Source organism: Penicillium atrosanguineum (genome assembly GCF_028827265.1).
Source record: "Penicillium atrosanguineum strain IBT 20685 chromosome Unknown utg000001l_segment0_segment0, whole genome shotgun sequence".
NCBI lineage: Eukaryota > Fungi > Ascomycota > Eurotiomycetes > Eurotiales > Aspergillaceae > Penicillium > Penicillium atrosanguineum.
Window position 1 is genome coordinate 3,821,771 of NW_026623133.1, and position 19,031 is coordinate 3,840,801.

Consider the following 19,031-nt stretch of genomic DNA (forward strand, 5'->3'; position numbering starts at 1 on the left):
ACCCGGCATTCAAGTCGAGACTCTGCAGATGAAGGATGATTGCTCTCCCAGACTAGCTGAGAGGCTGATGGGGGGGGAGGGTGGCATACATACCTCGAGGAATGGTCCGTCGGTTGTAGCGGGTTGAAGGTTCGAAAAACTCGGCGGTCGGCGAAGTTTGGGTGTTCGCTGACTGTGCGCGGGTAGGGTTTTGCTGCTTGTTTGCCCTTATCGGCATGTGACCTGATATTGATAAGATGTACACCTTGCCTCAGGCATAAATTTTGGTCCTTTCGCGTTCCAGGTTCTACTACGCAAAAACAACGTTCTAATACACGATTCATCCGTAATGGCACCGGCAGGATATCTCTATACATTAGGGGGTCCGGTGCAGATGGGCATAGAATGGGCTTAAAAGGTGGATTACACAGCGGAGAAGATGAAAGAAACAGCTTTTTCATGGCAAGAGACTCTTCTCTGGGAAAGGGTTGACATGATAATGGGGATACATGATTGGGGGGGTACATGAGTTGGGGGGACAGGATACATGAATCTTGGGCTACATGAGGTGCAATGCTATATGGATGCGAGGGGGTCTTGGTCTAATTAAAAAGCAACGTAGGAAATTCAGGTGAAGAAAGGGTAAAGGGTTGTATCACGAAGAAAACGCAAAGGCCATAAGGGGAAGGGGAGGGTTTCGTTCGGGCGTATCATGAGGAAATAGCACAGGAAAGAGCAAGTGCCAGGAGGGGACGGGTTCAAGAGCACGGTGATGAAGGGAGTACCCAAGTCCGTGCTGGAAAGGGGGCAGGGTGATGGGGGCATTTGGAGAAAGCTCGCGATGTGCAAAACAGATCCTCACCGACCATCAAAGATACCAAGTCAATGCAAGGAACCCAGGTTGCCCCGGAGCTTCACTTGTGGGATTGATACATGAAAGACTGCCGCCCGGCACCCGCTGGCTCCAACGGAAATATCGCTGGGAGGCAGGAGGGATGCAGCCGGCTTTGTTATCGATGGGATGAAAAGCTTTCAGCAATTGATTTAGGCCATGCCAGTGCTCATGTTGATCTGGCGCTTGACCTGCTCACGAGTCCAACGAGCAGTCTCGATGGTTCGCGGGCTGTACTGGCGAGTTGTGCGGGTCTCACGAACGAGGGTGGTGACCCAGTCATTGCGGAAGTAAGCGGCAAGCTCACCGTTGGGGAACGCATCGGCAAGATCACTGTGCAAAGTTAGCAATGTGTGTCAATCGAAGAGTCATGGAAGGAAACTTACCCAATGACACCCATAGAGGAGCGCATCAGGCCCTCGCTGCGGTTACCCTCCTGGGAGATGATGTGGAGGAGTTGGAAGATGGACTCGACGAAGGGCTGGATCTGAGCGATATCAGGGCTGCCCTTGTAGGACAGGAGGATACCACCCCAGGCATCCATGATACCCTCACGCAGGGAGACAATATAGTCAACCATGTCGTAAGGGAGGTCAGAGCTGGTGGTGACCGAGGAGGCCTGCTGGAGGACCTGGCCGACAACAGTCAGGTAGGTGTTAAAGGCAGTGCCGATCGCCTGGGCAATGTCACCGAAAGTCTCCAGAATAGCGGGCTTCAGCTGGTTGGTGGAGGTCCGGAGAATGCTGAGGAGCAGGTTCATGAAGTCATCACAGTAAGGCTGGACCTTCTCGTTGAGGGCACGGGCAATGTCGCTGACCAGGCCGATGGCCATGGAGCAGAGACCGGGCTCCTCCTGGTTGCCGAGAGCGTTGAACAGGAAGGGCTTGAAGGACTCCATGTACTTGATGAAGTCCTCCTCGAGAGCACTGGCAACGGCACCGACAGTGGCGAAAACAACATCGGGGACACTGGACTTGGCACCGACAGTCTGCAGGACCTGGAGCAGAACGTGCATGATACGGTCAGCCTGGGGCTTGATGTCAGTCTCGAAGCGCTGGACAATAGCCAGGATAACACTGATCAAGCTAGTCTGCATCTCCTCCAATAGAATGCGGTCCTCAGTGCTGACGACCTGCTGCTGCATGGGGACGGTCTGCTCGAGACGCTGGAGGATAAGATCCGAAAGGGTAGCAACCATGGCGAGGCTGTCGTTGGCCGAGTTCAGAACGAAGGAGTTGAGAACCTCGTAACCGGCGGTACGGAGCTGGTTATCAGCGTCCTGACGCTCAGTCACGGCAAGCAGGGACTTCACACTGTCCTCAAAGTGCTTGGAGAGAGGGTTGGTTTGGGAGCCAGCGTCGCCGGCGAAACGGTCGGCAACGTTCATTAGAGCCCAGCAGCAGGAGCTGGCGATCTTGGGGCTGCTGGCAAGGCCGTTGAAAAGGCAAGAGATAAGGGGCTGCAGGTGCACATCGGGGTCCAAAACCTCGGGGCAGCAGTCACAGACACGACCAAGAGCGTAAGCAGTGGAGTCGCGAACGGAGATGGAGGAATCCTCCATCATGCCCAAGAGAACAGACAGAGCCTGCTTGATCAGAGGCTCCAAAACGGTGGGCTCGGGGCCCTCCATGATAGCACCGAAGGCGGCAACGGCGGCATCACGGCGGCGCCAGTCCTCGTTACGGATGTTCTCCTCAACAAAAGTGACGACGGGCTGAATGACATCACCCTGCACACACTGGGCGTACAGCTGCAGAGCCTGGTAAGCAGCACGCGACACATTGTACTCATTATCATCAGCATCCTCATCCTGGCGGCACATGGCTTGCAGCAGAACGGGAACAACCTCGCGTGTGGCAACGCGGGCGAAGCCGAAGAATGGGCGAGCCTCGACACCTTCCTGCTGGGCCTCGGCGTTGTCGTCCTCAATAGCAATCTCCTCCTCGCACACAGTGCACCAGAACTCGATAGCCAGCTTAGCAACATCCTCCTCCTCGCTCTTCATGCCCATAATGCTGAGGCCGAACAAAGCCTTCTCCATGTAGAAGCGCATCTTCTCGTAGTAGGCACCCATGATACGGTTCAAGCAGCCGAAAGCACCGGCCTGCACGCGAACCTCGTCGGCCTGGGTAGCCTCGCAGACCACCTGCATGATGTAGTTGCGCTCTCCCTCGTTATCCATGTTGGAGCGCACGAAATCGACGGCATCACTGAGAGCAGCAATAGCAGCAAAGCGAACCTCCATGTTGGGCTCCTCGCGACGGGCACCCTGAACGACGGCGGTCAAGATGGCGTTGGAGTGAGAAGTCAAGCTAGCACGGAGATCGGGATCCTGAGACTCGCAAACGAAACCAATAGTAGTCAGGGAGGACTGTTTCAGAGCGTCGGTCCCGCTCGCCACGTTCTGGACGAGAATGTTCATCAGGTCGGGCCACTCGTTGCGCGGCAGCTCGATGGAGGCAATCGAAACGATCAGAGTGGCGGCGGCATTTCCGGCGCGGGTGTTGGGGGAGTGCAGAGTCTTGAGTGCGAGCTCCTTGACCTGCGATTTGGTGTCCAGGGGGATTTGTGTAGCCCATCGCTGCTGCACCTCGCGCAGCTTAGCCTGCTCTCGGAAGGTGAAAGCGTTCTTCAGAGCGATACCGGCAGCGACACGGATGTGAGGGGGGCTGTCTTCGTTGGCCAGTTCCTGGCCGAGGGTAGTGAGATAGGCGGCCTGAGAAAAAAACACGTTAGCACCATCGTGGGGGGAAGAGGGGCCCGTTCGTTCGCAAACCACGTATCCTGAACGTGTACCGAGCCAGAACGACGAGATATATGCAGGGAACTTACGAAGTCGACCTCCGCGGCACGGGCGAGCTGCTGCTCAGCATTGGAACGTTCCGCCGCATCTGCGCAAGAAAGACGGTCAGCGAGGGGCTCTCACACACGGTATGCTTTCGAGCACCAGGGACGACTTGATCCTTGGCAGAGGAGATTCATCTGACATACCTGCTGAGAGAGTGCTCTGCAATACTTGACGAGCATCCATGATGTCGGAGGGGGACGCAACGGATGGAGGATGTGGGGGGAGGAAAGGGAAAAAAGAAACTCGAAAAGGAAAGTAGTCAACTCCTGATCGTCAAGGCAATCAACGTAATAACTTTTCAGGAACACGAATCACGGGCCACCGTTAGATCGTGGTGGAAGTAGAGTCCCAGGAGTGGCAGGTGGGTGGTAAAGGACGGGGGTGTTTTTGTGGATATGACGAGGCATGCACAGGTCTTTCCGCGAGAATCACGAGGAGAAGGTGCCTTGGATACACACTATTAGCGAAAAGAGGAGAGAAGTGGAAAGTTGAAGTGAAAAGACTCTGGGTAGAGAGAGTCTGAAGGTATTTAGACAGGTAGGAGATCAAAGGCAGAATTCGAGCCTTTGGGGGGATGAGGTTCATCGCGCTGCTGGTCCTGATTGGCGGGGGTCGGCGGGTGGCACGTGAGTCGCCGCCTCAGGCAGAACCGGTTTCTGTCTTTTTTTTTTGCCTTCAGCGGTTTCACAATATGATTATAATAGCCCAAGATAGGTCTCAAGGTTTAGCAAAGCATCTATACTCCATATTTACTCTGATTTACTCGACTCTACCCGACTCTACTCGTAGGGGTGGGTGTCACAATCTGTCAGCCCCTCTCTGAGGTCTGCTTGTTTTGGTTTTCCTCCTTGAAGAAGCCTCCACTGTTCACCGTGTGGCCCCAGCGACCGATCCCTTAGCCCTGTCCACACACAACCATTTTTGCAGTGGAGTCCACTAAGCCGACTAGAAGGTGCTACTGTAGAGGCTGGACGTGTCATAAAGAATTTGGCTCCATGTCAGTGGTTACAGGCAAGGGATGGGGAAATACACTCCCTGGTGACGTGCAAATATAGATCGATAATAGGATGCACCTAGGCGTTCACGTCGATGCATAAGGGGCCCTGCTTACTGCGAAAGAACTGTCAAAAAAAGTTGGGAGAAGAATAAAGATAAAAATAGCCATGTGGAAGATTCTTTGAAAATGACCAGCAAACACCTTCTGCTCCCATGCATCAATTGAAGACTAAACCTCTTCTTCTTCCTCTTCATCCCCCTCTTCATCCTCCTCTTCATCCTCCTCTTCATTCTCCATAGCCGCGTCCAGATCCAAAACGTCATAGCGCATACCATCCCCATACAGCACACATACCGCCCGCCGACTTTTGCGTCCATTTACATCTAGGTGCACGGGCTTAGTCTTGGACCCAGACACTGTAAATGCGTGTCGAATCACGCCGGTCTCGATCAATGATGAAACATCCAGCGATGTTGCCGGGGCTGATGGTTTCGGGTTGGTAGGTTTGGTCTCGCAATTTGTGTACTCGGGCACCAGTGCTGGTGCGCTAGCTTTCTCGAGTGTCTGTTGCGCCGAGGCAGGCTGGAAGGGGAAGTTCAGTAGGTAGGATGATCCTTCTATACAGAAGTCAGGAATCAGAAATAGTCAAACGTAGAGCAATAAACATACTGCCATCTGTCCACAAGACCATCAGGGTATCATCTTGGACGAATTGTAATTGGCGAATCTCTCCTTCTTTCAGGGTGATGGATGCGATGGATGTAGCCCTTGTCGAGCTGACGCCGTTTACCGAATCGAGAACCGTACGGTAGATGTAGACTGCAAGGCAGATGTCAGTTTCTATGTCAACACATACGAGGGGAAAGGACGAACACGATGACTTTGAGCTGGCTGATCTTGCAGCGACATAAACGGAGCAGGGCTTCTCCTCCTCGGCATCCTAGGATTGATTAGCATAACCCTGGTAGAGTACTAGCTAAGAAATTTACCTCGTAACACATCTTCAGATCAAGAACACCCTGATCACAATCCATATGAAGCGTAAGGGGAGACCGGTGCAAAATACCTCTACGCTGGGTCAGCGCAATTTCCGCAAACACCTTCTCGAACTGGATTCCCAGTCGCTTCGTCAGGTCATTAAGTTTAGGAACATCCACCGAAGTGCCATCACCACCCTTATCCTGAACCTGACGCTGCTGCTGAAGCAACGACTTGAAATTGTCATAGAACGACCGGTCATGGCCATCAGGAAGCCACTTATCCGCAGGAGGTTGTGGGATAGGCGGCATTCCCAGCATAGGCAGTTGGCGGATGAAGTTGCGAAGCACGCTCTTCTGCAGTGCACCGGTGATGTACTTGGTTGTGGGAGGAACATCGAATATATCCCTTTTCTCGAGGAGTTCTTCCTCAGTCTGGGACAAAGGCTCACTTCCGAGGATCAGGATTTCGTGACGGAGCCATCTAGAGAACGCAGTGAACTGGTCCAACTCCTCGTTCGTGTGGATGAGAATACGGTGGGCTAGTAATTGTAGACAGTCGAGCGTCTCGACGATTCCATTTAGCTTCGGGGTGTCCAGACCGAGAACGTCACTGAATTTGTGGAACTTGGACAATCCGACTAGTCGACTGATGAGTACTTGGCTGCGCTCCAGCGCTGGAAGGAGGTTTTCGTGAGTCAATCGTCGGATGTTCTCATAGCCACCTGCGACGGCTTTGTCCCATCGCTTGTGTCCCTGTACAGGGGATTTAGCACTGTTTTTTTTTTCACGGATGGGGAAAGGACTTACTCTTTCTCCAACAATGTCAACGAGAAACTCTTTCATAGGCCCGAAAGCATGTCCCGTAGCGACCAAATGATAAATAGCGGTAGTAAAGTCACACTGGCACTTCTCCTCCAGGTCCATATTGACACTGCGAAGGAATCGGAAGGGCAACTCCTGTGCATTCTTCCACTCAAGCTCAATCTGCCGCTGAACCTGTCCGATATACCGAAGCAGATTCTGCAGCTGCGTAGTCTTCGACGCGAGAAGAGACAGATATCGGCCCGACTTGGTGATGAAGCGCAGGTCTAGAGTGACAAGGGTCAGAGGGCCTTGATCTTGGCCCGCGTCGGGCGATGCTAGCAAGGCATGTGTTGAGCTTAGCGGGTGCGAAGCATGACGAAAGATCTGGCACGATTTGGCTTGTCCAGTGGACTCGCCAACGGGGAGTGAGCCGATCTCGAAACAATCGAAGATGCGTAGGTGAACGCTTCCATCGTCGAATCCGACGAACAGGACATCCACGGAGTCGCCGGTATCCTTGGCAGAAGAGTGGAAGATGGCGTCGATTGAAGCCCGCGAGCTAAACAGGTCGTCTTCAGCCCCAGTGGCGGGGAGAGTACTCAGCTTAGGAAGAGAGCTTTCAATGTCTAGCATGGACAGTTCCCTGGGTAAGTCCGCCTTGAGTAGGGCGACTGCTTTTGATGAATGGACACTAGGTGTCAAGAGGTCCTCGATGGAGATCTGGCCCGCAGACTCGAGTAGATTTCTCTGCGCGGCTTTGCTATCTGTGAAGTTGACACCCCAGCCCAGACAGGTCACCTTGGGAGACTTCTGCCCAGAAGTAGAGATGTCGTCTTTGGGCCCCTCGTACGCGGTGTAGTGGTGAACAGTCTTACCACTATACGCGCTGATAATGCGAATTGAGCCATCACCGCACGCGACAGCCAAGAAATGGCCTAGAAAATCGTTAGTTTCATTCAGTATTGCCGCAAGACAACATACCATTGCCCTTCCACGCGAGAGCTCTGATCTCGCCATCCTCTTCGTCCTCGCCCAGGTAGGGATCGCCACCAAAGGAGCCCCCAAACACATTCTGTCCATTGAGGCGAAAGACGCGCAGCTCATCATCCTCTGTCGCGAGGGCGATTAGGTCCATCGAGGGACAGTACGCCAGGGCGCTGTATTTACATTTTGCCGGCAAGGTCTTCTCTCCGACCGTGGTGAGCTGGGGCGCCTCCATGTTTAATTGTGGCGGATGAGCTGGATCAGCCCATCCTTCTTTGCAACGAAATGGGAGGGCCACGGCTTGTTGTCTTGAAGTGTTGATGGGTGGAGATTCTTGGCGCGTGGTTGGGCGCGGGTGCACCATGGCCTGTTTGTGTGTCCCCTTTCTGCCGGTTTGCTCATATATGCGATCGTTCGATCGGCGTAATTTGGTGGTTGTTTTGGCGTCGAGTGCATTCCTTCCGTGTGATGTCTGATTCAATGTCAGGACTTTTGCATATTGCAATTCTTTGTTTTACGATCAGCCAACAAAGAGATACTCTAAAGGGGCTCAACTAGCTCATCTAAATCCAGCCTAACCAAGAAGACAATGTAATCGAGCTCAAACAATTCCAATTTTTTTCCGTTGGCCCTTCTGTATCTCTTTCGGGACATTCCTGTCCACATCTTCTTGGCCCTCTTTTCTTTCCCTTTTCTTTCCTTTTTTTTTTTTTTTCAATGCCCTTTTTCGAACGACTCGAAATACGGCCGGACGGATAAGTCATCGCCGCCTACTCAAGCTCGTTTAGATTCTCCCCGTTGTCAGGCTGTACCTTTTACTCTTTTACTCTTCTGCCTCAGATATTTGCACATACGCATGTCTACTGCATTGTCTTGTTCTATATCATAATTGGTAGCAAAATACGTGGGCGGCCAGCACCCATCTAGCTAAATAAGCGAATGTACATATTAAAATGGTTCTCCGTCCATCTCAGCCTGGATCATGTTTTTCAGGTAACTGACTTCATCCAACATCTCCCGCATGGTCGAGTTGTCACGAAGCGATGCATTACTATGCTGCGAGCGCACGTTCTTCCTCTGCTTATCCGTATCATCATGTTCGCCCTCCGGTCCTTGCATCTCTGGAAGGATGATTGGTGACCCGTCTGGGCTGCGTGATAGGGAGAGTGCCTGCATGGACTCGATGGCGCTGAATAGGGCGGCGTGGCGCTTTGGGTTGCTTTCTACCTCTTCCATTTCCATTGGCTCGATTCCAAGGCCCGAGCCGTGAGATGAGGAAATTGAGATGGTGAGTTGGGGGAGGGAATTCAGGTTCCACGCTGGAACATCGCCAGACGCGGAGTTTGGGGATGATGGCTTAGAATGCACAGTGAGGTGCGGTGTGTTTGGGTCGGTGTTATAGGCGGTGTCGTGTTGCGCCAGGTCTGGTGTCTTCCATTCCTCCAAGGCTGAGGACTCGTTCGGTCCATTGAACGTCAATGTAGAGATCATCGACTCGGGTGAGTTGTCTTCGCCTTCTGTCTCGGTATCGGTACTCCACTCCGAGAAACGGCTTTGCTCTGGGACGCGAGAATGGGTCGACTCGTCGGCCACCGTCGTAATACTTGAGAAGTGGCTGCGCAGGGCCTGTGCGTCCATCTCCTTATCCCTTTCGTCAATAGCACGAACCGCCTCATCCATGACGGATGATGGCGTATTGGGAAGCGAAGGAAGTCGTTTTTCTTGGGGGTCTGGGCCTGTTGGCGTCGGTGTATCACTCGAGTTCGTTCCGCTGGACATAGCGTCCCTGGTAGCTTGCGTTTCGATGTGTCCCTTGGAAGCACTGTTCTGGCGACGATGCGTTCGAGTATCCACTGTAAGAAGATCCTTGCCATGTCCTGAGCTGCCAGCACTTTTCATCGCCCGGCGACTTTGAATAGTCGAGGGACCAGGAATCTCTTTGATAGTTGCGGGCGATACAGGGCCGGCATTGACTTTAATGCCAGGAATTTCACGGCGGTCTTCGAAGAACCGCTCTTTCCGTGGAGTTCCAGCGTGTGTCTTCGATCTTGACAAGGCCTGTTTATGGCTTTCCATCTCCATTGGATTGGGAGACCGATTGGGAGATCGGAACGCATGGCGAATCTCAGGGAATGCGGGGGAGACAGAGCGTGCGTTCTTCGTGTGCTTTCCGTACTTGGCACTCATGGGCTGCGAAGCACTACGATGAATTGAGCCACCGGGCGAGACACTATTGGGGTCCATAAAGGGCTGGCGGTTCGCCGCGGAGGTCTGCAGACGCGTTGGCGAAGGCTTCGGTGGCTTCCGCGGATTCATAAATTTGTCTTTCGGGTTCATAGTTCGAAAATCGGACTTTTGCGAGCTGTTACTGCTTGACCTTCCATGAGAGCGACTGTCGGGCATCATGATGGGCACATTGAGTATATTGAGTGGTTGTCCTGGGAGCAGGGGACATTGGGTTGTGACGGGCTCTACTTCATTGAAGTGTTCCACGTCGTCATCCAGCAAGTACTGCCTTTTGTCAGCGCTGCCACTCCCAACCATCGTCTGGGTTACTCACGTAGTACCAGTAAGTCGCACCCATCTTCAGGCCTCCCGTACGCCACTGGGGGGTGTCACCGGGCCCATCGCCCATGATATCCGTAAAGGTATGGCATCCTTTCCAATGTCCAGGCCCAATCCGCTTGTCCCTTTCCATGGCATAAGGCTTCGAGAAATTGTCCCATGATCCGAGCAGCTTGACTGATCGGATTTCGGGGTTGGTGATCCTGAACCAGATCAGCCCGCGAAACTCACATCTAAGGAGAGGCACTCACAGCAGGAAAGTCATGAGGGTGGTCGATATCATGGCAAAGCAACGATCGTTCGAGAAAAAGCAAGTATCAAGCGGCCAGCAATGCAATAGTATACAATATGCAAACGGCGCAATGCAGACTCATGGAAAAGGAAAAGAAAGGAAAAGAAAGGAAAAGAAAAGAAAAGAACGATGCAAGAGATCACAGATCACAGATCAAACAAAAGTAAACACCCCCAGTATTATACAGCACCAAATGCAATGACGAAAAAAGAAAGGTCAAACGGTAGCGAGGAAAGGGAAACGATGAGCGAAGCAGAATATAAAGTAAACAAAAACCCCGAGGTCCAGATGTTTCTATAATTACCGCGGCCGTTTCACGCAGAGAATAAAGTCGTGGCGTCGCAGTTTTAGAATCGGACAGGGCCGAAGATGGATACGCCAATTGCCATGACCTGACAGCAGGCTGTCGCGGGTGCTTCAGGAACCGCGCAATTTCCAGGCACGCCAATAGGGACGAGCGAACGCGTAGCGCCGACACACGGATGTTCCGGCGTCAGAGTTCCGGCGCCTCGAGACCGGGGTTGTGCAAGGGTGTTTGAGGGATGTGTTGGCGAGGTTGACTTGGAGGGGATCAAGTTTAATTCGGGAGGTTGAGAGAGCACAGCTGGAAATTTCGGTGACGAGATCGGCACTGCGGGGAATCCGTGCTGCGATGCCGATCGCGGGATATGAGCGAGGTTCTAAGCTTGGTGGATCGGCAGATAGTTATGGATGTGGTAGTCGGGAGATTGCGTATAGCGTATAGCGTTCGATCGGAACCCTCAAGGGAGATATGCAAATAGGAAAAGGGGCAGATTATCATCTTCAATGGTGGCGTAGTGCTCTCCGCTCGTACCGTGGTTCGCAGATCTCCACGGACGCGCGCTGCAAGGTACATATTACCCGAGTGGACTATAGTTGGAAACAGAAAAGCCATGAAACACATCACCTGTGATGACATGTCGGTCAACGCCATCTAGCAAGGATAATTCGCCGATAACCCTGGTCAAAACAAGGCATAGCCATACGATTGGTGTTCCTGAGCGCGTTCGGCCCAGAATCTCCACTTCGGCGGTTCCTGAGGTGGCCCTTCAATGCAGATGACACGTCGTTTCGGGTCTGTAGATCCTAGTCTATCCCAGGATGTGGCAAGGCCTATCTACATAGATTAAAAAGGTACGTCGGTATTTTGGATCTCATAAACTCGTTACTCGTACTCGCCATGACCCTAGCACTCTAAGAAGAAGAAGAAGAAGAAAATCAGGCCTGTCGTCGATCCAACTTCTTATTCACAGCCCCCAACACACACTTCAATATCCCGTCCGCATCCAACGTCCGCCCCTGCTTCCCGCGCCAGGGCACCGTATCCACGATATCTCTCAACTTCCCGTCCCGACATGACTTCCCCAAATCATCATCCAGCTCCTGCAAATACCTCCGCACACTCGCATCATTCCCGATCTGGAAAAACTGAATCCCAACCTGCCACGGTAACGCGTTCACTCGTGGATTATCCAGCGTCTTAGCGACCTGCACAATCACACTCTCTGCATCATCCGTGAATTCGCCATCTGTAATCGTAATAATATTGATTGGCTTGACGAAGACCGCATTCCCGCTCTGCATCTGCTCCACGCGCCGCAGGTATGGCGTTAGGATCTCGAGGAGGCGACGACCTACGGGCGTTGAGCCACACGGGCGCACGCTGTGGAAGATTTCTTGCACATCTGCTGCAGTAGTGATGTTGTGGTAGGACCCTGCTTTGCCGCTGGTGCGGTGGTTCAGGAAGTGGACGTCAATCCCGTCGCTGTCGTATTGTGTGCAGATTGGGGCGATAGCGGCGATTGCTTCTTCGGCTTCGCGCCAGCGAGGCCCGCTCATGCTAGAGCTATCGTCGACAAGGAAGATGGTGTCGAAGTCTTTGAGGAATGAGTATCGCGAGTCTGAGTCTGCGTCTGTGGACGTCTTGACTTGGGCTGAGGGGGCTTTGTAATCTTGGTCATCGTAGGCTGGTGGATCCCATACATTGGTGGGTTTTTTCGACCCGCGACATATTGAGAAAAATGTGCTGTTGCGCTTAGGCTTGGATTTGGACCCGGTTGGGGACGGAGACTGTGTGGACTTGTTGTTCCCCATTGTGAAGTCTGGGGTGATTGCCTCGGCACGTTTGCGATGGCGATGACCTGGTCGACTTGCTGGAAATGAGGACCACAACGGAGGAGGAGCTTTTCGTTCAAAGAAAGACATTTCGAATTTATAAATGATGCAACTGGTATGCAATGGATGGAGTAGAGTTCAGCTATTCCAAGGGTTGTTGAGTATGATGACCCGGACTTGGGGGTAGAACACCGTCATCTCTTATATCTTGGGTCTTTGACTACAGTGTCGGTATCTCATTCATACTCAGGGGGTCGTAATGTGGGCCTAAGCAATAGGGCTGTGATCAAGGCTTCATTCAAGGCATTCACGCGGCTGGACGCGGCTCAAGATAGGCCAAGTCTGACAGACCCCTCACGCGGACCTCAATAAAACAACAGCTTAGGACTCAAAGGACCTCAAAGGATGACTAGTGCGGGGTTCCTACAGGAGAACTAACCCTCACAAGGCTGAAACTTGTGTTTAATAGAAGGGCCGTGCTGACAACCATAGTTCGGGAATTACCCGGGCTATGCGAGTTTTCCATGGTACATAGATCGCGTACAGCCCGCTTAATCAATTAAACTATCACCCGGGCCGACAATGGGGCACTAAAGGGGCTCTTTTACGTTGGTTTGACTCAGAATGGTTGGGCTGGCATGCGACGAGTGACACCCGCAGGGCTGAGTCTGCACTGCCCCATCTCGTGAATGAGATGAGACTAATGGCGCAGCACTGACCACCCTCCAACATTTGAAAGGGTAACCTGTGCAATCGAAAAGAGCATTGCCCAATAAATGAACGATTAAAATTTGTATGGAGTGTCACATGAGATCATTTCATAAACCCGGGGAGGGGGAAATACACGCTTGTAGTGAGTTTCATTATCGTAATGCCGTTCCAACGCCTTCAAGTCGAGAGCCCCTCTTCTTGCGACTGCGCCTCAATGCAAGAAGAAGAATTTACAGGCAATGCAAGGAGATCTTTACAGTCTTGAAAAAGTAGACAATGAAAGAGTTGTGCAAAGGCGAGGCGTTTCAGGGCTCTCCTTCCGAAGCAGGAATGGTTGAATAGGGAAGGTTGATCAGTGAAACGGGCGTCTTCTTTGGTACAGAAGAGATAAGGGAAGACGATGACTCTCCAGTGACAACAATTTCGTCTTCTTCAAGTACCTGATGAAGAATGCCCGGGTCGGATGCAACAATGTCCATAAGTGCGAGAGCCTGGTCTAGACCCATAGTATTTCCAATCATCCTCAAGCAAGACACCACCCACCGACGTAGGCTATGGCTCGGGTTTTCGACCACGCCGGCCAGGAACAGGGGCCACAGGAGCATAAGCCCCCCAATGTAGCTCTCTGGGGGTGGAAAGTTGGGTGAGGCGTATTTCAAATGTGCGCCCAGATGGAAAGGCACACTGCGGCAAATGTCAACTGCCAGGCGCCGAATGGTCGATCGGAGAGTATTGCATTGAGTCTTAAATTCATCTGACAGGGACCTCAGGGACGACGAGTCGGAAATCTGCCTGATGTGGGACAGGATGATCTCACTGACAATGATTCGCGCGCAACGATATTGGTTCCACGTGCTGCAGACCCAGAGGGTTGGATAGACATGGTATTGGTTGTCGTACAGCGCAATCCCGCGACATCGTTCTTGAAATAGGAAGTCAAATGGTGGTTTCGTGAGATTCTCATAGTTGAAGTCGGGTGGCAGTGCTGCGAGCCAGGCAATGAGATCGGCTTCGATGGCTGAAGCGGCGGCGATGATCTCGCTCGCGTGGTTAAAAGTCTTTGCAAGGATCTCTGCACGGAGGTTGGACAATCTACCAATGACCATGACCAAACGGTTGCTGTGAGCCTCGCTAGGTCGGAGGAACATGGCGAACTTTGAGCACTCCAATAATGACTCGGGTACTCGAGTATCCCTTTGGATGCAGCTTATAATCTGGCCAGTGTTAATTTCAAAAAAGGAAGAATAGGTTTTTTTTACTCACAATTTGATACCGTAAATGCAGGAAAAGGCGAAGACCCGCTTCAGTCTTAAGCTGATCGGTACCCCGCAGATCCAGTAGAGCAGTGGCTCCATTTATATGGTTAGTCCAGAGATCAATATCCTGCGGGGCTCTCGAAGTGACAACCTGTGGCGGGTGGCGTCAGTGCTGTTTTTGGTAGTTCATTCGAGCATCTTACTTCATATATCGCGAGGAGCACTACGGCCCCCAGTGCTTGATTAGTCTTGGCCTCCTCCGCATCGGCAAGAGCAGTGTTTAGCAAACTGAGTGCCGATACATATTCCTTTCGCGCCACAACTTTAAGCGAGTTTGTTCTCCTGACACGAGATAACATTGCCGATGAAACGGCAATGATACTAGCCTGCATGGCCTGTTGACTAACCGTACCCCCAGGGTGCATCAAGAACTTGGTAACAAAATCGCTCATCCAAAACGTGCCTGGGATGGCATTAGACCGCAGGAAGTAGCAGACAGCCTCCATTTGCGAGGCTTCATCGGTCGGCTGAACTTCGAGAGGCATCTGCCATAGATCGGGCATGTACATATCGAATTGTGGATCCGAGTTGAAGTCGAACAAGTCATGCAAGCTATCCAAGCCCGGATCCACCGAAACGGTAAGCTCGGACGCAGTACTCCCGTCTGGGGAAGCAGTGCGAGGCGTCCGCGCTGGTGACCGTTTCTGTCTAGAGGCGGACGGTGCAGAAGAGGTGGAAGAACTAGAGGAGCCCGCCTCCGCTTTCCGCACCACTGATTTGCTCTCATCTCGAAACATCAAGGACAGTTGATCCCGATAACCGGGGCAGTCCCGCTTAGCCCGCACGCATTGTGAGCATGCCGGGCGGGCCTGGTCGCATCGGATCTTTCTTGTCCTGCACTGGCCGCAGCCTTTGCTCGGCTTGCCGCAATACACCATGATGTAAATTTATGACCATCTCCTAGTCACTTCAAGAGGGGCAAGATGATAATAAGCCTCCTGGACAGTCGGCACCAGCCGAGCAGTCGGTTGCACCGCCCTCGCCGAATCAACCAAAAGAGGAATAGCGCAACCAAGCTGAACGGCGAAGTGGACGCACTATACCTAATACGGTGACCATTGCGAAAAAGCCTGGCTTGATTTAATGGTTTTCCCCCTTGTTGTTTAATTTTTACAAGCCTTTTTTCATAGATGCCTGGAGGTTCGTGGTCAAGCCACACTTCTAGATGGCTGCCACGTTCCCAATAGAGCTCAATTTGAGAGCCCTATCGACTGCGCCTTAAAAGGATCTGCCAAAAAGGGTATGCAAGAAGTCATGCGGGACTATATAATCCAAGATTCCTCAGGATCATAGTACATCAATCCAACGCACTCCATTCGGTCATACAATCTCACCTCAACGTCAAACCAATCACCCATTGTTTCATACAACCTTATACAGCCTTGCCGAACCCCCCCCCCCCCCCAACAATGACTGTCTCCTACGCCAACGGCATCTCCATCCTCCAACTGATAGTCTACTTCCCCTCTCTCATCTTATCCGCATTTCTCGTCTACCGCCATGGCTTCCGCACAAATAGCGGCTACATTTTCCTCACAACATTCGCTCTAGCTCGCATCGTCGGCGCCTGCTGCGAGCTAGCAACAATCAGCAACCCATCTACAAACCTCTTCACAGCAGCCGCAATCTGTAGTTCAGTCGGATTGTCCCCATTGATGCTCGCATGCACCGGTCTCCTTTCTCGAGCCAATCTCTCTATCGAACACACAACAAGCCGTCCTGCTCTGCCTGCTATGATCTTTCGCGCTTTCAGACTGCTCACTGTCGTCGCGATGGCAATCGCTATCGCGGGTATCGCGTCTAATATGACCGCCGAGGGTCTCGCGCACCCCGATATCAAGACTAAGATTGGAATGATTCTCTACCTCGTCTGTTGGGCGGTTATGGTCCTCATGCTTCTGGTCATTGCCGTGAAGCGCAGCTCTCTCGAGCGCGGCGAGGGTCGGACTTTGTTGGCGGTTGCTATTTCTTCGCCATTCATTCTGGTCCGAGTCATCTACGCGTTCCTCATCTGGTTCTTGCATGACTCGACTTTCAGTATTCTCAACGGTAGCGAGACTGTGGCCCTGGTCATGTCGGTCCTCGAAGAGTTTGCTGTTGTCATTACTTGCCTTGGTGTTGGTATGACTCTGCGTGTTCGTGGCAAGCAGGTCAACCGGGGCGAGGAGGCTGCTATGCCTGCTTATCCCCAGCAGTGGACTTCTAAGCCTTAGATGAGCCTGGCTTGTTTCGAGTAAATAATTAATGTCCACATATGGCTCGGACATATGTGTGTTTCTTTTGTCTTTGAACTATGGATTTGATTTGATAGATCGGTTGCATAGCCTGGAGTTTAGAATTGATTACATTCTATTACGATCTATTTGTTCCATAATCGGTACTCATTCCTGCTAGAGCTATCCAAAGAAAAACAGAGCCACTTATATTATATATATTATATACCCAGATTCGGAATATAGTATAAGTGGTTTTTAGCATGCGGATAGGTGTTGAAATTCTGCTTGGCATCATTTAAAACCCTTGCACTTGGCATTCACTTGACTGCCGCTCATAATACCATAGCAAATCTTGCGACAACAGACAACCAGTATTGAGCTCAACCAGTTAGGAAAAATTCTCTTCCAACTGCTGCAGATCATGACGGCCTGGTAGGATATGTAAGGCTCTTGTGGCTTTGGTAGTGGCTGGGATATCGATAGAGGAAGCCGCGAGGTCGGGAGCATCTGGCACTAAGCCCTTCTTAGGCACGGCCTTACTTGCTGGCTTCTTTGGCTGCGGTATCATGGTGTATGACAATGGGATCGTGGAAGAAGGTGGGAGAAGTAGAGAGTTCATAGGGGAGACGGCGAGGGTGGGCCGGAGGGCGGAAGCGACGATTTATTAGTATGGCAAAGTAAGGATCAAACAAGTATAGGGGAAAAAGTCTATTGAATGTAAAACTTAAGTTGGAACATGAGGAGAAACTTGAAGCAAAGCCAAGGTAGGGATACATAGCTCTAGTAAACTAAAGCTAAAATGAAGCTAAAGTAAAGCTCCATAGAGTAGGCTAGTATTTTTTCACAATAGAGCTCCGCAAATAGGCCATACTCTTTAGCTATCCTCCTTTCGGTATCAGATAGGTCATAGTGCCTTTTGTTTACTCCTAGATAGAATTTGCTTGGAAAACTTCAATTCTGGCTACATTAACCCTCCTGGCTCTATATTATTTTACCTCTGACGCACTAAGGCATCCCTGAGAAGAACGCCAGCCAATATCGAAAAAGAAAAGAAGCAAATAAATAATTGTAGATTCAAATGAATCTCCAACAACTAAGCGCCTAGCTAAGATGGGTAGAGCACCCCTAGAACATGAGCATTGAACTCAGGTCCGTTTCGACTTCGACTTGGCCTCCACCTGCTGGCCCCGCTTTCTCTTCCCAATAGAATGAGCATCCGGGTCATCTTCCTGTACTATATCACCAGTTCCATCATCGTGCCATTCACTGATTTCCCATTCGAATGAAGTAGATTGATCGTCGCTAACACCCATGCCGCGCCGAGATTGCATCAGCCGGCCGAGGCGGCTGCCCTCAACCATTTCCTCAAACCAGGGAATTCCGCCAGCTGTACCGTGCCGGAAGCTTCGTGAGAGGCCCTGGTTGCCAAACGATGGCACTATGATGGAGGATACAGTGTCCATTGCCGGTTCGAGGGCTGAGCTGGATGGTTCAGCCACTGATTCTTCCTCATCAGAGTCTGCCGGGAGAAGGTCGAGTTCCTCCAGGACACGCTGGTCCTCGCTGAATAGGCTTCCAATTGCGATATTCATAAACTCGGCTTCCTCGTGGGGTTCCTCCGTCCAAAATGTCAGAGGCGTTCCACAGAAACCGCAAAAGATGCGCCGGGTGTCAGGTGCATGGCGCGGTGTGAAGATGCGGCGAATAGAAGAATGTGTCTCGTCGGGGAAAAAAGATCGAGTGCTCGACTGATACCAGTCAAGAGGTACGCGAAGCCAGGCTGTGATAGGTGTGCCATGTGATCGACCTAGCGCGTTTTCAGTAGTACTCAATAGAGCTCGGGGATCTACATACGGTTGTCTCGGGAAGTGTCAAAGTAGACTTCGGCATGCTCGGTCACATCCTCCGGTATCTGAATGCTGTACTCATTACGACCACATGAGCATGATCCATGCAGCGGCTCGTGGGCCATGTTGTACGGTGGTACCAGTAACGGCGGGCCAGACTGGATCGGATCGATACAGAGCTGTAACGTCGGCAAGAGCTATCAGCTGCACCGCAACCTTACAATTGAGTCTTCCCTTGTATGGAGATAGTCGTAACTCTTGCACAAGAAGAAGGAAGGAGAAAAAAGTGGCAGGGTGGTGTGAGGTGGACCTCTATGACGTGAAGAGTGCCAAGGATCAGCTTCTTATTCTCCGCATTGGCCTTATCGCTATCGCTTTCCTTCCTCCGCAACTTTCCCTTCTCCTCTCCTCTTCCTTTCACTCTGTGGTACTCAAGGGTCGACTTGACCTGTTTCAAATTCCTC

The 19,031-nt window shown here is 51.8% G+C and overlaps 7 protein-coding genes across 7 annotated transcripts; 1 reads left to right on the plus strand and 6 right to left on the minus strand.

The window, feature by feature from the left end:
- Window positions 1-1,023: 1,023 nt before the first annotated feature.
- N7443_001491 (karyopherin beta) lies at window positions 1,024-3,902 on the minus strand (the record flags this gene model as incomplete). Its single annotated transcript, XM_056881547.1, has 4 exons — window positions 1,024-1,204; window positions 1,258-3,587; window positions 3,704-3,762; window positions 3,863-3,902. The coding sequence occupies 4 exons, from the start codon at window positions 3,900-3,902 to the stop codon at window positions 1,024-1,026; spliced, it is 2,610 nt and encodes an 869-aa protein (XP_056746785.1).
- Window positions 3,903-4,944: 1,042 nt separating this feature from the next.
- Window positions 4,945-7,719, minus strand: N7443_001492 (uncharacterized protein; the record flags this gene model as incomplete). Its single annotated transcript, XM_056881548.1, has 6 exons — window positions 4,945-5,333; window positions 5,386-5,535; window positions 5,590-5,656; window positions 5,706-6,449; window positions 6,504-7,435; window positions 7,482-7,719. 6 exons carry the CDS (start codon window positions 7,717-7,719, stop codon window positions 4,945-4,947), a joined length of 2,520 nt encoding a protein of 839 aa, XP_056746786.1.
- A 713-nt stretch (window positions 7,720-8,432) lies between these two features.
- Window positions 8,433-10,332, minus strand: N7443_001493 (uncharacterized protein; the record flags this gene model as incomplete). Its single annotated transcript, XM_056881549.1, has 3 exons — window positions 8,433-9,995; window positions 10,045-10,252; window positions 10,301-10,332. The coding sequence occupies 3 exons, from the start codon at window positions 10,330-10,332 to the stop codon at window positions 8,433-8,435; spliced, it is 1,803 nt and encodes a 600-aa protein (XP_056746787.1).
- Window positions 10,333-11,580: 1,248 nt separating this feature from the next.
- Window positions 11,581-12,567, minus strand: N7443_001494 (uncharacterized protein; the record flags this gene model as incomplete). Its single annotated transcript, XM_056881550.1, has 1 exon — window positions 11,581-12,567. The coding sequence occupies one exon, from the start codon at window positions 12,565-12,567 to the stop codon at window positions 11,581-11,583; it is 987 nt and encodes a 328-aa protein (XP_056746788.1).
- Window positions 12,568-13,493: 926 nt separating this feature from the next.
- On the minus strand, window positions 13,494-15,382 carry N7443_001495 (Zn(II)2Cys6 transcription factor; the record flags this gene model as incomplete). The annotated part of the gene is made up of 3 exons (XM_056881551.1): window positions 13,494-14,402; window positions 14,452-14,595; window positions 14,648-15,382. 3 exons carry the CDS (start codon window positions 15,380-15,382, stop codon window positions 13,494-13,496), a joined length of 1,788 nt encoding a protein of 595 aa, XP_056746789.1.
- A 531-nt stretch (window positions 15,383-15,913) lies between these two features.
- On the plus strand, window positions 15,914-16,717 carry N7443_001496 (40S ribosomal protein S22; the record flags this gene model as incomplete). The annotated part of the gene is made up of 1 exon (XM_056881552.1): window positions 15,914-16,717. One exon carries the CDS (start codon window positions 15,914-15,916, stop codon window positions 16,715-16,717), a length of 804 nt encoding a protein of 267 aa, XP_056746790.1.
- A 1,148-nt stretch (window positions 16,718-17,865) lies between these two features.
- N7443_001497 (uncharacterized protein) lies at window positions 17,866-18,692 on the minus strand (the record flags this gene model as incomplete). Its single annotated transcript, XM_056881553.1, has 2 exons — window positions 17,866-18,527; window positions 18,575-18,692. 2 exons carry the CDS (start codon window positions 18,690-18,692, stop codon window positions 17,866-17,868), a joined length of 780 nt encoding a protein of 259 aa, XP_056746791.1.
- Between the last annotated feature and the right edge of the window lie 339 nt (window positions 18,693-19,031).